The following is an 18,836-nucleotide window of genomic DNA, read 5'->3' on the forward strand; positions in this document are numbered from 1 at the left end:
AGCAGGGAGTGTTGCCATTGTTTGTTACGGCATGTTTACACTATTTTTTTTTTTTTTTTTTAAAGAACAAATGGGTCTGTTTTTTTATTATTTTTTTAGACATTACTTACATTTTATCAGTTGCTACATGCTGCATGAGATAAAAACACCCTGGGTTCAAAGTTTGCATGAAGCCATTGGATAAACCAAACACTATATAGAAGAGATTTGTTAGGTCTACATATCTATTGATATGATGGTAAGCCCCAGAGCCAACATCAAGTCATGTCTCATTCTGGGCCCTCTAAACCTAAACGCATCCTAGCGCATCCACAATTGATGGGAGTTATTTAAATATATAAAGATTGAGTGAACTTATCTGAGGGTGGGTACCTTTTTTATGAGCTTTCAAAAAATAAAAATTGTACTAGTTTTGCAAATTCCTAAAAAGCCTAGTATTTACCACTAGTTAAGCTGTGTTACTGCTAGACTGAACATGGCCTTAGGGAGCACTCCCCAAACTTCACACTGACAACTGGCATAGCTGTGTGAGTTTACAATGCAGCGAACGCTCCCATTGGATGGCAGGTTGTTAGGGAGCGCTCCCTGCTGCATATCAATGGCATTCCCGATTTATTGTTTGACTGATATATCTGTCACATATTGATCAAGAATGCCATTGTTTTTAATAAATTAGCATTAGATTTTATATTTTGATCAAATGTCTTTTAGAGCTTTGAGAAATATCTTGGCTTAGTGAAGGGTCCATTTAGATTTATGCATATGGTAATGCACATAAGGTTCATAGCCTTGCCGTTCATTTTAAATGGCACTGCAACACACTAAATTTCTCCTTATTAGAGAAGAGGAAATTGGGGACATTTGAAAGCTTTAGCTTTAAGACAACTTACCTGCATTCCAGCATACCATAGTTTATGATTTGCATTGCTGCGATAAAAATGCCTTTTTTTGGAATATTAGGTTGCCAATCATTTTGAAGATGCTGCCTTAATGAATGACACAGCAGTGTACAACATCATGTGCTTTAAACCGAAATGCTATAGACTTCCCTGTGACAACACTTACTGGCCAGTGTTTACCTATGAAATAAGTCACATGTTCCCTAATACTCAAAAGTACTGGGGTTTTAGAGTGCAGGGCATGAAAACAATTGGTAATTTGTCCTAAATGGGCAAAATACTCTTCTGCAGTTGCTTATAGGGAATACGTGGGTACAGTGCTGGGCTGAGGACTTCCTACTGTTGCTGCAGTAAAATGTTTAAACGCTGGTTCATTAACTCACTGCAGTTGGCAAATGGCTAGCAATGTGCAAACCACCAAAGGCCACCCAAGAACTGCTGTTGCCACCACCCTCCTAACTCTCATGCACAGTAACTGTAACCTTTAGCTACCATCTCAAAATGCACATATGAAGTTAAACAGCCTGGTTTTCCAGTCACTTCAGCCTTTAGGGTTTACTGAAATTGCTCCCGTGCGCACCAACTAACTACTGGTTGCCATCTTAAAAAGCTTAACATTTCCTTGGATGCATTCTGATCAAGGATAGTGAAATCGAGAAGCAGTGCAAAGTAGAATTAATGCCACACATCCAGAGGCCAGAGGATATTGCACAGTTCCTGGTTTACCTGACTGCCCTCTATCAGGGGTGAGGAAAGGTAAGTACCAAGTACATACATCTTTAAATTTATAAAATAAAGGGTTTGGCACAGGTTTGTTGTCAGGCCATCCTAATCACAATGGTGAATCAAAGGGGCAAATTTTATAGGATAGAGTGGCTGATCTGTGAATAAATAAAGATGCATATATCTGTAAAATATGACAGATCTCAAAGTCATGATTCTTCATTCAGGCCTGAGTTCATTGGGCATGATTGATTAAAGCTCACCAAGGCTGAAGAGGATACACTTTCATCAGTGAAGCTGGAAAAGATTTTTTCAAAATAATTCTCTATTATGCAGCAAATGTTTTAATCCTGATCCTTTCCAGGTTTGCTGGATCACCCAGTTTCACTGAAGAAAGTTTATCCTCCTAAGCCTTGGAGAGCTTTATTAAATCAGGCCCATTCTTAAGCTACATACACACGTCCAACGGTTCTCGCCCGATAATCGACTCAGGGCCGATATCAGGCAAGAATCTGGCATGTGTACAGCGTCAGATCAACCGTTCTGGCCGATCCACGGACGATGGGCGACGAATGATGGACGATCCTATTGCAAGGGAAGGGTGAGAGCGCGCAGCAGGGTGCTGCTCCGTTGCTCTCCCTCTCCCCTCTGCATAGAGCAGAATGGTGCTGTATGTACAGCACTTGTTCAGGCATCGTGCATCGTGAAAGATCCTTTCCAACGACTAATATTGCATGTGTGTATGCAGCTTTAGAACTAGAGTTAATCCCTTAGCTATCAGTTAGATTCAAGCATCCCATTAATCTTGAATCTCATTAGTAGCTGTGGGAAAATAATTCCAGCTTTTAGCTAGAACATTCTGGTATACCAAGTGATGCTGAATAATTAGAACTGGAAATAAATGGAATGTCTGTGCTTTTTACAGCCAGTCAGACTATAGCTGTCATTGGTCAATCTCAGACAATGCAATAAGATATACGAAAAGATAATATTAATTTTCTAAATACGATATGTGTAATATCATCCACTAAGCATGAAACATGATGGAGGGCATGATGAATAGGTACAATGAGAGCAGGTGTGTTGTTTTCTATCCTGCATTCTGTGTCAAAGATCTCTCTCTCTTTCTATCTTTCTCTTCCACAAACACAGCCTGATAAATGGGCAAGCAAGAGTACACACTGGCAGAAATGCATGCAGTAAATGTTCCCAGACACTGCCTGCCTGACATATAAATGAGGACAGCTGCACAGAGTCGCTTTAGAAACACTGTCAGTTTGTAATATGAAGAAAGGGGGAAAAATACTATGATTCTTCTTCACTGAATATATAAAACGTTCTAAGGAATCAGGGGACCAGAGATCCCACATGATTGACAAAATATTGACTTTAATTCATAAAATCATAAATCATACCCCAATCATTCCCAATCTTCTCATTTAGCTAATTTGTTCATTTAAACAATCGATGTTTTGCTTTTAGTACACTAATTATTTTATCTTACACTTCTGCTGAAATTACAGCATGCATGTTTTAATATAAATGTATGCAGTATTCTGTATTCTGTAAGTTCATTCATAAAGTTTATTGTATATTACTAGCTTCTGGCTGGTGCCAACAGTGATTTTCACTCGAGCTTCCATTTTGGAGAGCAGAAACAAGAGGTAAAATAAAACTGTGTCAGATAAATGCTAGTTTACTATGTCATTATTCATTAATACTTGATATAAGGAAGCATACAGCATATTGTTGACCCTAATTTGCACCATTCTGCATCTCTTGTATTAGTTAAAGGCCAGCTGGGTTGGCCAGTGCTGGAACACAATGTTTGGTATTTGGGTTTGAATTTGAGGGCTCAGCAATTGTTTTTACATTTTGTGCATTGACCCCGTTTTGACCGCTGTCCCAAGCCAGCGGAGGGGGGCTAACATAGAACATTTGTGGGATTTGGCTGGAACACAGTCAAACACTGCAGCAAGTGTCTACTTTCACATAATATTATGACAACAGGTAATCATGGCTGCGGTATGGTTTGTGGCCACATAGGTCTTTATTTATTAAGCAAAGAACAATATAAAATAGGAAGCAAACCATGATTACCAATCATAAACCTACTTTAATTATTCTAACTTTATATAAAGTGGGCTACACTGCAAAATAGTAGGTCAGATCTGCAGTGGTATACACATTTCTGTGAAAGTCATTCAACATATCAGTGTGTACACATTGCTACATATTGCAAATGAGGCCATGAGATTCATCAGGTTGTATAGAGACACAACAGGAAGCGGAAATCTCTCCAGAATAAAGAGTAATTCCCTCTTTGATAATTACCACTAGAACATATTAGAATGATTATCCTATCTTCACCATCTGCTCAGGACAGCTGTGAAGTTTTGGATTCCTGGGAACTTTAGATATATATGCCCACTGTGTATATAATAATATACACAGTGGGCCTGATTTATTAAAGTTCTTCAAAACTGGAAACTTAGACTATCATGGGTGAACATGGGTGCTCCAGCTAAATTGGAATGGAGTTGGTCAAGGATTGAAAACATTTGCCAAATAATAACAAATTATTTTAAGAAATCCATTCCAGGTTTGCTGGTTCACCCAGGATCTACCATTATTGTCAATATTCTCATGTCTTGGAGAACATTATGAAATTAGGCACACTGTGTTCCTTATCAAATATTTTGTTTTCTGGATAAATCTTCATGCAGACAGTATTGAATCTATTTGTGCTGCTTGGTCTTTTAGCACATACCCAGCCTGCTATAATTATTCTTTTAATAACAGAAACTGAACAAGTCATTTGCCAGGCTAGATGAACCTTGCCTGACTCCTCCATACTTGGGAATACACTATTCAGTGGAACAGATTTGCATAAGTATAATAAAACTGTGTCAATATTGTAAAATGTTCACGAATTGCAGACACTGACGTATCTCCAGTAATTTGATCTGCATCACTCAGGGCGTAGACAGAATTGATTTTGAGGAGAAGTCTATGTAGGACCAGCACAAAAGTAAGAGTTTCTAAAGTGACAGGGATTTGTCTGTTGGGTCTTTAGGTCATTGGTGAAACTAACACATAGGGTAACTAATCATCTTGTTTGTGATGGGTTTATGGTTAGGCTTTATGCCTAATATTTTTGTCATTTGGAGAACTCTAACCTCATCTTCATTTTTGGCCATTCATGGTGTCTCCTTTTTCTTTCTCGCGATTTGGCATTTATCTTATCTAAAACACTCCCCAGTGCTCTTTAAAAGCTTCCTCTTTCCCATTATATTCTGGTCTCATTTACAGATAGATAGACTCATAGCTTTATCAAGTCTTCTGGGTAACACTTGCCCTGTCCCAGTCCACCTGTTTTTTACTTGTTGCCCTACCTGCACTTTATTGCAGTGAAGGTGGTTCGAGAAAATCATGGGTCATTTGTTGACTACTTGGCCAACCTTTAGGGTTTTCAAGTCATTAAAGGGAGTATAGAGCTACAAAGTTCTCACTGATTTTGGTGTTTTTTTCCCCCATTGCCTTTGCAATCCTTTTGGTTAATTTTTCAAATTCAAACTCAGCCCGTGATGCACAACTTGCATTGCGGACCAATGGGCTTCCTAAAGTGGGGCTGGCCTATCTAAAAAAATGTAACTTCATAATCTCTGTTTAAGCAGCCAATCACTACCTCAGAAATTACCTCACTCACAAGGTACCTGCAAATGCCAAAGACACAGCAAGCTGGTTGATCTGGGGTACACCATTCCAGCAAGCACATTATCATAGTTCAGTGCTGAGACAAAGTTTCTCCTGCATGTGCACCCAAAGAGGACACCGCTATTGCCTATCTCTTGGCTCAGTCTTAGTTCAAACTGTTATGTGTTTCAAGCGACTCCATTGCACAAAAAAATTAATGCATAGTGTACAAGAGACCAATGCTTATAGTTGTCCCAAGATCACACTCAGGTAGAACCACAGTAGGCAAAGGCATCTCCAAAGTGGAGAATGCTCTCAGCAGGTGATGTATTGCAATATACTAAAGATAACAGACAAAAATAGAGAGAATGGTATTAGAAATATTGTTCTTTTGCAGGATGCTTTCTTCTAGTAACATAGTCCTTTGGGAGTGGCTGACCTAAAGTCAATTTATTAGATAACATAAAACCTGTATTATTCATCATTTCAACTTAAAGGACACCACCTCCCCGCTGCTATGCGTATCTGTGCAAACTATTTAGTGACAAATGAGTATGAAAGTTTGCAGAGGAGTGTCAAGTGTACATACTGTACTTGGCTTGCATTCTAACTGCACCTATCTTCTAAAAGGTTGTTGACATCATGCTGCCCTAGGCAATTGTAAACGATGACACCAAGGCAGCAGACCATATGATGGCATGATATAGGCATGGTAAAAGCCTTGTACCCCCAACCTTATTCATCTCTTTAATTCACTGTGATAAGGATTGCAGTTGCTACAGAGAGACCTCACACTTTTTATTGTCTGCCTTTTCATCATATGGCTATTTAGAAGCATCACAAGCTCTACTTTATATGCAGAACTTTTACAGTACAGCCAACCTAATCAGAGAAGATGTTCTGCGTCTTGAACAGTAGTGAGTCTTCTAACTCTGCTCAAAATCCCCCTTCCCTCTATAGCCTTTCTTACTAAACCCGGAATTTCCATCACTGACCAGAGAGAACAGAAAGAGGAAAAGTTAGTAATGGCACTGTGGCTCAAGTGGTTAGGACTTTGCTTTGCAGATCTGGGACCTGGTCAGCACACTTTGTATGTTCTCCATGGTTTAGGTCAACTGGCTGAAATCGTCCCTGGTAAGTATAATAAAAAAAGCAACAAACAGCATGGTGGCTTAAAGGTTAGCACTCTGGCCTTTGCAGCGCTGGGTCCCAGATTCGAATCTCAGGTAGGACATTATCTGCATGGAGTTTGCAGGTCTCCCCATGTTTGTGTGGGTTTCCTCTGGGTACGCCACAATCCAAAAACATGCAGTTGACCTTAGTGACATATGACTATGGTAGGGACATTAGATTGTGAGCCCCTTTGAGTGACAGCTAGTGACATGACTATAGACTTTGTACAGCGCTGTGTAATATATTGGCGCTATATAACTCCTGAAAAATAATATTAATATCAAAGAGCCTGGGCAGCTGGGTGTGATGCGATAGGATTGTGCAAATGTAATAATAAGATGTAAACTAAATAAATAAACTTTGAAGCGGAATTAAAGTCCAGCTTGAGACATTTGTGAGCAGGCAGGTCTATATTGCCAAAAAGGACAGGCATATCCCTTCTGCAATAAAACCCTTACCTGGCTGATCTTCTTAAAAAAGCGGCCTGCCGGGACTAAATGAACTCCTACGTGAACGTGCGGCCGTTATGTCATCCTGGTTCGGCAGATGAAGATGGCCAAGATGAATAAACCTGGCAGCATACGGACAGGTGAAAATATTAAAAAAATGGTGATCAGAGGGACATCACCTATCCCTTCTGTAATAAAGAGCTGCCTGGTTGCATTTTAGCTATATTTCACTTTAAATAAGGAAAGTCTTTTTCTTCTGTGTTATTGCTGCAGATAAAAAAAAGCGTTGCACCAAAAATAGAATAAAGGAAGGTTATATATAGATTTATTTTCTAATGATACTTTTTAATTCAGAGGTTTGGTTTTGTTTCCTTAAATCCTGCTAGCCCAGGACTACCATTACTTTAAAATAATGCCTTATGTGTAACCATATGAAAAGCTGAATCTTGTGTGTGACAACACATCACGTGCGAATCCTTCAACAGATCCGAGCGTAAAAAAAAGTCTAGCCGACTCCCCTGGCCGCAGAGCCAGCGGATCATGCGCAGTGCGAGGCTGCTGAAGAAAGTGTGTCACTGGGGCACGAGGCTCTCCCTGGGGTCACGTGGTCCTTGCTTCAATGCCGCGTGCCGGGCCCGGGGAGGACGGCAGCTTGTGCGCAGGCGCATTGCTGCAGTGTTAGTGTCAAACTGGCTAAAGCAAGCAGGAGGTGTGAGGGAGAGCATTGCAGAGCAAGGAGGGTGGAGAGTCAGGACGTGTATTCAGCTCTCTTCCTAGGCAAAAGGCAGGGTAGCTGCAGCAGTAGCTGTTTTGACAGGAGACACCGCAGAGCGAGCTGCATTCTCATCTTACATACTGCACTCATTACTGATCGGGTTTTTTCTGTGCCGTCATATTGGCATTGGCTTTTTTAGCTGTATATGATTTTTGTACTGTCTGTGGACCTTTTTATTTTCTTCAATTAACTTGCAGATGTCATTGAGGGTGTGATCTGTTGCAGATTGCCTCTACTATTATTTTGTTTCCTATTTCAAAATATTTTGCAGAGGGCATCAGATCCGTCTCACCTCTGCTAAGGACACAGCTTCCAATAATTCATTACTCAGGAAGCTACAGGGTCGAAGGGATTTTTGTTTCCTTTACCAATGCAGCAGCAGCTGGCATTTTTGTCTACAAATTGTCCATGTAAAAGGAATTATTATAGTGGATCTCTACACCCAGGAGGTATATAAAGGACATCGGGATTGCAATATTACAAGTGTTCCTGTGAATGATCTGGGGATTTCAGCCATGACAACTATGGACTGCAGAAATAACACAGGTATGTCAGTGCTGTATTCATTAATATTCATTCACTGGCTGTGTGATGCTTGGCAAGAAATAAATCTTGTATTTCAGGTCTATATTAAATATTACATGTGTAGTCAATTATACTTGAAAAAGTATTCTATAGGAAATAGTTTCCATGTATATATAAATATTTGTCTAATCTGCCTTTAATACAGATTTGTTTCTACTCTACTTTTAGAATGTTGAAAGATTGGTTGTGATTCTAATTCATTTGTTATTATTGTTTATTTTGTCTTTTAGATTAGCACATTTGTGTGTCTATAAAAAATAATACTAATATGTGCTTATATTTAAAGGTATTAATGATGGCAGATATATCAAAGTTTAGGTTTGCTAGAAATCTAGTATGGTGTTTACGTCAATATGTAGAAGTTAATGTTTCAATAGGAGGGGATCCTGGCCTGCAGAGCTTGCAGTCACATGGAATTAGGGAAAGTAGGTCACCCAGGCTGTGTGTGAGCCAGATCCTCCCAGAGGCTTCACGTGTTCTCCCGCCCTAGCCATGTGCACAGTGTTTTCATTCCTGCTTCTCCATTCTTTGATCTCATTGGATAGTTATGGTCACGTTCATCCACTCCTTCTATGACATAACAGCTTCCCAGGACACGCCTTCATATGGGTCTGTTTCATGGAGAGTTAACAAGTTTTAGATTAGAAGTGATTTAATACAGAAACATTTCAATGTGTATAAAGATGTGTGACAGTGTAAAGATAAATCTACACATCTTGCTTGATCCCTAATAAATGCTTTTATGGAGCTGTAATGTTTGTGATCTGATCTAAACCCCATTCATAAACTGGCTATATATATAACCATTACAGATCTCATTTGGGGGCCAGGGAGGAAGCTCTGATGGAAGTAGTCATGGTGAATAATAATTTGGGATGGTGAATTTTTTATGAATGATTTCGAATTTCAGGTTATCTCAATGCCCTCCATTTTGCACAGGCAGTTTTATCACTGTCTTTAGCTGGGGCAATGCCAGATTAATGCAAACAAGAATTTTTTTGGGGGGATGATTGTGGCCTGGAGTTTAGAAACACTGTATTCCATTAGTCCATTCTGATACCTTGTTTAGATTGGGTTCAAACTTTAGTGACAATGTGTGTGGCTTGGGTTTGTAGTTCTTCAATGAAGGCAGGACCACAGCATGAGAAGCCACTTTACCAAAGTTGAAAAAAAAAGTATAAGCAAAATTTTGGAAGTGGCTTCATACTGGTTTGTGCACTGACCATACAGCTTAAGTGATTGCTATGGGTAACACAGAGAGTTGTGCTGTCAGCAGTTTGGTATGTGACAGAAGGGCTCAGTGTTTCACATGTCCAGTATGGAATAAGTGCCAGCACCGAACACGTTAAGTACACACAGGGTGGAGTTGTGTGATCAGCATTCCAGGATTGGCCCCAGGCAGGGATGGGTGTGTGGCTCAGCAGTCCATGTGCAGTGGGAACACGTGGAGTGTATGCGTGAGGCAGGAGGAGATGAGTAACCTGAGGTCAGACAGTTAGTGTTCATTACATATGGCTGGACAGGCTTTATATAAGACAGGGATAGAGGAGCTAGGGAAAAGGGATATGGGTAAGTGACGGAGAGAGCCAGAATGAGGAGGGGGGACGAGGAAGGGACAGGTGGCAGGAGAAGGGGGTCCAGCATGGTCTAAACTGGGGAACTAGAAGAACTGTTACTAGATACAATCGGTAAACCGGTTACTGGACACGATCGATAAAGCGGTTACTGGACACGATCGATAAAGCGGTTACTGGACACGATCGATAAAGCGGTTACTGGACACGATCGATAAAGCGGTTACTGGACAAGATCGATAAAGCGGTTACTGGATAAGATCGATAAACCGGTTACTAGACAAGATCTATAAACCAGAGACTTCTATACCCAATTTTTTTTTAAATTTTGAGTTTTCGAGCGTACTATCCCATAGAAACTGAACTTTCTCTGCCAAAGTCAGACATATTCTGATGTGTTATTGCACCTAGGAATATGAATGCTTTTATAAATCAGGCCATGAGTCATAAGTTCAAAGTATGTTAACCCACAGCAAACAATCAGAGTTATGTGAGGGATAGCTAGTGTCATTTCCTAAAAATAAATCTGATTGCTGCGACTGAGTTTACTTCAGGTTTTATTGCTGCTTACATTGACCTATTGAGGAAGTCTGCTTAAAAAAAAAAGTATAACTGGCGACTTTTTTTTTTTTTAAGATTTGGATTCAATACTGAAGGGTTAAAGTCTTGTCCGCTTTTTATTGTCGCTTGTTGACTCTGTACAACTGTCCTAATCATAGGTTGGGAAACCCTAGAAGTGGATTTTACACAGTGCTTGGACTAGAGAATGGCTGAATTCCTTCTTTAGATATTTTTTTTTTTTCTCTAGGGTACATTTTCCCAACCTCCAGCCAGTTGTGACAGCCTAAAAACTTTGGCAGGGCTTTTCAGATTGGCCTATATTTCGTTAATGAAAATCTGCTAGAGGGAGTTCTTTAATTATTTCATATTGGCAGTTTATTTCTGATTACAAAGAGCCTTTTATAAAATATAAGGAGTGTACATAGTCATTTTGAAAGTAACTATCATATCAGATGATCACCACAAGATAAAACAAGTTGGGTATATTTGCTTCTTTTGAGGTCTTTGACAAGGGGCCAAAAACATCAATGTTTGTTTTCAATACAAAAGCTCTGCTATAACTCCCATCTTTTTTTTATATTGCCATTTATATTATAACAACTGTCTCCTTTTCCAGCAAAAAAAAAAAGGAAAAATTAAAAAAAAAACAATATGTTAGATAAGCATACTTGGTTTCTGATTTGAGCCACACTGACATGCATCATCTTGGGTATTTTAAATTGGATATGGTAATGACCTGAATAGACAGTTTCAATTTATTTTATGAACACAAGCAGAAAAATAATCAGGTATTTTCAATGAATAACTTAATGATATAACTTAATGATCACTTAATAACTGGCTGGAACAGAGCTGAGGCGCAGTTTGGCTAAACACGTCAACCTTAAGTGATAGATATTTTTTTCCCTATTTTTTTCAAATATGCATGAAAGATATTTGTTGTTCACATGAAAAGAAACCAGTACTCTTCATATCTGTATTTACCACCTGCTAATATATGATAGAAAGCAGAACTACAGTATAGATAGGCGTTTGGGACACCAGGCTGCTGCAATAGGAAAGTAATTTTGGGAACTGTATTAATAGATAATGCAGTGTGCTGGTATGGAGAATCATACAGGAAATTGCAATGCTCTCCCTGGTAATTTTGTAAATAGATGCCTATTGCTTCTCTTCAATTTTCTAAATTTACTGCACCATCTGCATTAATGTTAAAGATTAAGTCAGCCATCAATGCATTTTAATTAGGCAACAGCATTTTACTAATATTTCAATAATGCAGCAAGCCATGGGATAAAGTCACGGCTTTGTGGCTTTAAAACCTGCAGGAACATGAATGGTTTTAATGTGTTGCAGATTTACAGTGCAATTCACACCAGGTTGCATTGGTGTCTGCTTTCTAAAAGTAGAATGTGTTGCATTACACTGCACAACATACTACAACACATGACAGTGGTGGTTATCTCCGGGAGTCTCGGGCTGGATTTACACCAAATAAGTTGCATTAAACCTTTATCTACGCTGAAAGCATGTGGTGTGTTACTATGTGGCCATCCACGTGCATTAGTCCTGGCTGTTTACCCAACCCTAGCTACCCTAAGGGTAAGTGCTTACCCCTAAATGAATAAATCTGCTAAGGCATGTGGATGGTGAGGAGTACCACACTCTATGCCTTCAATGTGAGTGGACCGTTCAAGCATATTAAAATTTTTAATACATTTTTTTTACCAGTTTTGAACAAGTAGAAAGTAAATTCTCCTTTTTTGCTTTTATTGCTAGGTGAAAATGAATTACATTCAGTGAGAGATTTGTGTTGCTGCAAAGCAAGCAAATCTGCAGTTTAGTTGACTTCTTGTAGCATTTGGAGCTAGCTACTAATGGTATTAATGGTATGCAGTGCAGCTTCCAATGATTATGATCCAATAATGATTTGGAACTGCATTGAGAAACATTGTATCTAGTTATACAATTCCAAATAAAGGTTAGCAGAGAGGCTTGTATCAGCCATAGGTCTCTGCTGCATAGTTGCATGTGTGACACAGCCCTAACAGGCACACCATAAATGAACATGATATGCAGAAATAGTGTAGTTGAGCACTGGGGATCTAAAGGGAGGTCAGAATGAGGTTTTCATTGCCCATAGCAATGGCTGGAAAATAATGCCCAGGCTGGAAAATAATGACAGCCAAAACCTGGTTTATACTGCTAAAATGCTTACATTTTACTCACTGCAGATTTTACACGATTACGCTGAGGAAATGCTAGGTAGAATGCCATAATGTCTGCAATGTCATCATCAATGTGGCGGCGGTGCCACCCTGTGGGGACATAGCTGCGCAATGAACCTTTATTTATATATATATATATATATATATATATATATATATATATACCTTGGCTTCTGCTTTGATCAATTTTCCCCAGGTATGTCTGCAGTATGAATCAATCACATGTTTAATATAGGTGATTGTAAACAAGTGTCCTTCATACTTGACCAGTTTTATTGGCAACATGTATGTAATTTAACCTGTTTACAAATATAACCTATCACCGGAGCAGTCAACCATTAACAGGTTGAATTCCAGGCTTGTGGGTGGAAGGGAGTTCCTTTGCTGTCCTTTCCCTTCTGCATGTATTACCCAGAATTCTGAGCAGCGCCTGCAGTGCAGAGTCCCAGACTCCACCTTATGCGAGACATTAACCTTTCATTAACCAGTGTTCTACAGGGTTTGTGTAAAATCTACAGAAAATGTCTTTCTCTTTTCTTTACAAAGACATATTTGAAAACATCATCTACAAATGCCACACTAAAAAATTTTTCAATTCCGCTACACTATTGACATGTTTTAACGTGCATTGCCTTGGCATTCCTTTTATACAAATTGTGTATTTAAATACTTCAATGGCAATATGCAAGTCAGGGCAAATTGCCATGTGCAAGATTTTTATTCATTTATTCATTTTGTCTGCATTAAAATAAATGTAGCAAAATTAATGACAAAGATTCCAATGTGAACAAGTCAATGAGATGTCAGAACTCCCCAGGGTTACAAGATCAGGCTTATTGCTGTTGCATTGTGTGGATCTCTTCACTTTTCATGCTTCTGATTAAGTATGCTGTTAGCAGAGATTTGACAGTTCAGAGTCACTGTGTTATTTGGAGACATGTATGCCAATATAAAATGCTATTCTTGGTAATTCCAAGACAAAATTGGGTTTGTATGTTGCATATTTTAGGCTATACCTCTGAAGTAGATGTAAGAATGCAATATATTAATTGAAGAAACTAGAAGATTTTGTGATAAAATTAGTGAAAATTGTTTGCAGTCCAGTTGTAATCTTTTGAAAAACAGATTGCATGTTCATTGTGAAAATGGCAAATTTATTCTGTGATGGGGTAGCTATGTCTGTTTACTTACCTTCTTCTATCTATTGTGTATTTCTAGGAGGCGTCATAAGCTATGTTGGTTCCAGTGGCTCCTCTCCCAGCCGGACCAGCCCTGTGTCTCTATACAGTGAATGCTCAACTGGGAGCCCTCAGGCTGGCACCACACACTATCCATCATACCTGCCACCTTCTCCAACCAACTCTTACAGTGCAAGTTCCTCCAGCTCAGCAGGGGAGACCTCTCCACTATCAACCTATAGCCTGGCTTCCTCTCCCGGGGGGCTTCATGTTGCCATGGATGACGGCAGCAGGGTGTCACCAAGCAAAACCTCCAGCAACATTACAAGTAAGTGAACCAAAAATATATATTTAATAATATATAAGTCAATAAACCTGTCACAAACTTGAACTATTTATTCTGGGCAAATTGAACCTAAGGTGAAGTTCAGCAAAAACTGCATGTGTACAGAATCAGTTGATTCACACATGCATACTTGTCTATTTGTAGCAAATGCCACTCCATGCACCACCAAAAGGCACATAATCACATGACCTCTGCTAAACCGGAAAATTGGTCAGTCTAAACATCCTTATCAGCAGAAGTCAAATGGACAAGTTCTGTTTCATTATGTGAGCAGCAGTAAAGGAAGAATATTCTCTCAAAAGTATTTCTGCCCCCCTAAGCTTTTATTTATCAGATTTTCAAGATGATGTCAAAATATAGGCCCAGTTAAAATGTGCTGGCCTATGTCTGTATGGCAACGCACACCAAATCTCTTTAATCATTCCAAGAGAAGAATTTTATATTTGATATTCTGAATACAGTGGTGTCTCCTAAACAAACAATTCGAACCTGAGAATAGCATGACATGTGCCACATGATCTATGGCTCCTAACCTAATGATGTTTTATACTTATGACTATTTTTGTCTTTTGCAGAACTGAATGGGATGGTCTTGCTGTGTAAAGTCTGTGGTGATGTAGCCTCTGGATTTCACTATGGTGTACATGCCTGCGAAGGCTGCAAGGTGAGCTGGACTCAAAAGATGAACAATGATGATCGCTATAAAATTGAGTTGTGTGTGGTTTTTTTTTTTTTTTTTTTTTTTTTGCTGTTATGTATGCTCACAAGCAGCAAGACAACAGATTTAGTCTGAGTTTATGCACTTGACTGGGTAATAATATGTAACCTTTCATTGCTAACTCATCAAAGTCCTCTTTAGACAAAGTGAATACATGTAAATTGAGGGCACATTTACATTTGCTATACTAAAGACAGCACCAAAAAATTGCTTAGGAATTATTATGCAGGTCACATAACAAAACTGTAACCTAATTGTGCTTAAAGACAGTTTATTCTTTCAGCATTTAGTTATTAGGTAATTAATAACCTAGTGTTTTTTTTTTTTTTTTTTTACCCTTCTAATTTGTAGTTAAGGATGGTTACACACAAAACATAGGTGGTGAGAAATTAGTGTTTTTCTTTAAGTGGTGTTGTAAAACAAATCATTTGATTATTCATTGAACACCTTGTTCATTCTCTCTTTTAGGGATTTTTCAGACGCAGCATTCAGCAAAATATTCAGTACAAGAAATGTCTGAAGAATGAGACCTGCTCTATTGTGCGCATTAATAGGAATCGCTGTCAGCAATGCCGCTTCCGCAAGTGTCTCTCAGTGGGCATGTCTAGAGATGGTGAGTTTCTGTTCTGGGTTCATTTACAAAGTGTCTAAAAATAAAAAACTTGTCCGTGTTATACAAAGAACATTATTATTGTAGCTTTCCACTGCATGTTTGAATGGTCAAAGAGCCTGGTTGTTGAAGACAACAAAAATAGATGTGTTAGGACTATTTGATTAATGAAGGTTGTTATGATTTAGACAGCTAATATTGCCATTCTCATCAGAGGGTTAATACATGTTTTTATTTCTCTACCTCCAGCCGTGCGGTTTGGTCGTATCCCAAAGCGAGAGAAGCAACGGATGTTGGCTGAAATGCACAGTGCAATGAGCCACATCACTGGAGGGCATTTTGGACGAAGGAGCCCTGTCCCACTTCAGCCCCAGCAGATTCGACCTTCTTCTCCTCCCCATGTTGCACCAGCCTCTTGTCCTTCACCTACTTCTATCCCAGAAGTTTATACCCACTACCCCCAACAACTGACACCACCCCGCTCCCCCAGCCCAGACCATGTTGATGATGTCATAGGACAGGTGACCCAAGCTCATCGACAGATTTTTGTCTACGCCCATGAAAAAATGAGCAGAAAGATGGCATCTTGGGAGCAGCAGCATAACAACCCACTACCTTCATGCTGGACACAAGACAGTGGAGATTCCAGAGGTGGACGCAGCATGCATCTGGTAAGAGCGGGGTGTATATTGGTTACATACTGAAAGAAGCTTTTTTTGTAGAATGATTTGGTTAAATAATATCCCCCTTTAATCAGATCACACAGTAAGCAGTTCCAATGAAGTTTCGTACCATCATACTAAAACCTTGGCATTTCTAGAATAAAATTTCATTAGAACTGCTTACTCTGGCACACAGTAAGCAGTTCTAATGAAATTTTATTCTAGTGCCAAGGGTTTAGTTGTTTGAGAGCATTGAGGAGCATGTACCCTAGTGCCAGTCCCTGTTATCCTTGGTGGCTGTAATGAATTATTGGGTGCTAGAGCTTTTTAAACATTTTGTTCCACTTTGCTTTCCTAGAACTGTAAATTTACAATTGGAAATTATTTTTGGAAGTCCCAGATATATGGCAAAAATGCATGTATATTACAGATTAGTTCATGGTGGTCAGTGCAATACTAATGAGTTTCTAATTCCCTTTTCTAGGCCTGTCCAATGAATGCCCTGCCTCGTGGTGGTCCCCTCCGCTCAGTACAGGATGTTTGGGAAGAATTCTCACTTAGTTTCACCCCAGCTGTGCGAGAGGTGGTGGAATTTGCACGTCACATTCCCGGATTCCAGAATTTAACGCAACAAGACCAGGTCACCCTGCTGAAAGCTGGTACATTTGAGGTAAGTGATTTAACTGTGGGCATCTATATTGCTTAGCAATTGTTTTTCCCAGATGGAAGTATTAGGCTTCTTTCTTGTTCATTACATAGAGTCATACAAGGCTACAGCAAAAATAACTGCCCATATCCAGTAAACTGAATTTCTTGCAGTTCATTACTGAGCACAAGCCTATATTGTGAAATAAAAACACCTGAAAAATAAGTAGGCAAACCACAAATTGTTGTAATGTTCCAATAGCTGCCTTGTGAACCTGAAAACCTAGGAGTTTGACATTGCTTCAATAGTGCCAGTGTAGTACAGATACCCTCAGGCAAACTAAAATAAGTAGATAAAAGCTTATAGACCCAAGCCCCATTCATGTTTCAATTACTAAAAAATAAAACATAGTTATATTTTTTGGTTCATGGGTAACATGATAGGTACATAATTTTCTATGTTATAGCCTGGCATAAGTATAGCTAAGCCTCTGAATATAGGCCCGTCTTGCCACATATTCTGCTGACTTACTGTGTACCTCATCTCATGCTCCTCTGTTCTTGTTTGGTATGATAGGTCCTCATGGTGCGATTTGCTACTCTGTTTGATGTGCATGAGCGTTCCCTGAGGTTCTTGAGTGGAGCAACATATTCTCTACCAGAGCTCCAAGCCATGGGCATGGGAGAGCTTCTCAGCTCGATGTTTGACTTCAGCGAAAAGCTGGCATCTCTCAATCTGAGTCAAGAGGAGTTGGGCATCTTCACTGCTCTTGTACTGGTTTCTGCAGGTCAGTATTAACCTGGAATGATTGTAATATTTTTCTCTTGTATAAGCTTGGCTTGAAGAGGTTTTATTGGGCTTGGTACATCATTTTATGGGATTTTATATGATAAATAGTCTTATCTACCTGGAGTAAATATATTGATAAAGAAAAATTCATGCATGGGTGGGAGTACCTAATCATATGTGCAAGGATTTCAATAAACCTCATTGCCGAATCCTACCTGCTGCCACTTCTATTGGAACACTCACATGAATTCCACTCACTATTTCCTGAGGAAGGTGGCTTGCAGCTTGCCTGCTTTAGTCACATGATCAGTCCCAGTGTTGCAAAAAGAGAAAATCTTGTGTATAGCATAACACTCCCATACAGGAAAACCATATTCAGACTTTTTTGATCATTTTTATTAATGCTACATGACAAAAAAAAGCTAAATATGTTTTTTTCACTTCTTTTGCTGCAGATCGTTCTGGAATGGAAAATGCTTCATTGGTAGAGCAACTGCAAGAGACTTTAATACGTGCCCTTCGATCCCTTATCCTGAAAAACACTCCAAACGACACTTCCAGATTTACCAAACTTCTGCTTCGACTGCCAGACCTGCGAACCCTAAACAGCATGCACTCAGAGAAACTGCTGTCATTCCGTGTGGACGCACACTGATTGAAATAAGTTTTATTGACTGACTAAGTACAGAACTAAACTAAGAATGGTCATGTAGTGATGACATCAGACTCTGTCACTTCCTGCGGAAACCTAGATCGAGAAGCTGAGATATCGGGAGAGATGAGAATTGCAAAGTGCAAAGATCTCTTTTTGTGACACTTATTTATCAGTGAATGGGCATATATATGAGACTTAAATGAGCCTGGAAATGGTATAAAAGTGGGAGATCCACCTGCAGATTATTGTGTATATTTATATACGTATACATCTGTACATACTTTACTGTCATACAGTGCAAACCATTGTGTAAATATTTGTGTGTATATCAGAGGTTGTGCTAAATATAAATATTTTATGAAACCATAATTTATTGTTTTTCATTATTTATTCAGTAAACCATATATGTAAATACAAATGTATATTTGACAAAATTCTGGAGGTCTACAAAGTGGAGTACTCAAAGCAAGGTTCCCTTTAGTTACTGTCTCCTAAAGAAATTCACAATCTAATGTTTAGATCACACTTTTCGTGGCCTATGAATATAGGTTGCCTGAAAAAAAGAAAAA

General features: G+C 39.1%; 1 protein-coding gene across 2 annotated transcripts; it reads left to right on the forward strand.

The window, feature by feature from the left end:
* Positions 1-7,647: 7,647 nt before the first annotated feature.
* NR1D1 (nuclear receptor subfamily 1 group D member 1) lies at positions 7,648-18,636 on the forward strand. Of its 2 annotated transcripts, none has more exons than XM_072414824.1 (8): positions 7,648-8,261; positions 13,882-14,169; positions 14,763-14,851; positions 15,374-15,518; positions 15,765-16,186; positions 16,662-16,847; positions 17,400-17,610; positions 18,068-18,636. In XM_072414824.1, the coding sequence occupies exons 1-8, from the start codon at positions 8,231-8,233 to the stop codon at positions 18,265-18,267; spliced, it is 1,572 nt and encodes a 523-aa protein (XP_072270925.1). In that variant the 5' UTR covers positions 7,648-8,230; the 3' UTR covers positions 18,268-18,636. The 2 variants fall into 2 exon arrangements, with proteins under 2 accessions (XP_072270925.1, XP_072270926.1); XM_072414825.1 differs by lacking the exon at positions 7,648-8,261 and adding an exon at positions 9,930-10,910.
* The last annotated feature ends 200 nt before the right edge of the window (positions 18,637-18,836 follow it).

This window comes from Pyxicephalus adspersus, chromosome 6 (assembly GCF_032062135.1).
Source record: "Pyxicephalus adspersus chromosome 6, UCB_Pads_2.0, whole genome shotgun sequence".
In the NCBI taxonomy this organism is placed as follows: Eukaryota; Metazoa; Chordata; class Amphibia; order Anura; family Pyxicephalidae; genus Pyxicephalus; species Pyxicephalus adspersus.

What these genes read in the sequence shown, in the direction of transcription:
- NR1D1 (XM_072414824.1), top strand. Translation starts at nt 8,231, where the DNA reads ATGACAACTATGGACTGCAGAAATAACACAG. An exon ending in ATGCCTGCGAAGGCTGCAAG is followed by an intron (nt 14,852 to 15,373) that starts GTGAGCTGGACT and finishes TCTCTCTTTTAG; the next exon opens with GGATTTTTCAGACGCAGCAT. An exon ending in TCTTGTACTGGTTTCTGCAG is followed by an intron (nt 17,611 to 18,067) that starts GTCAGTATTAAC and finishes CTTTTGCTGCAG; the next exon opens with ATCGTTCTGGAATGGAAAAT.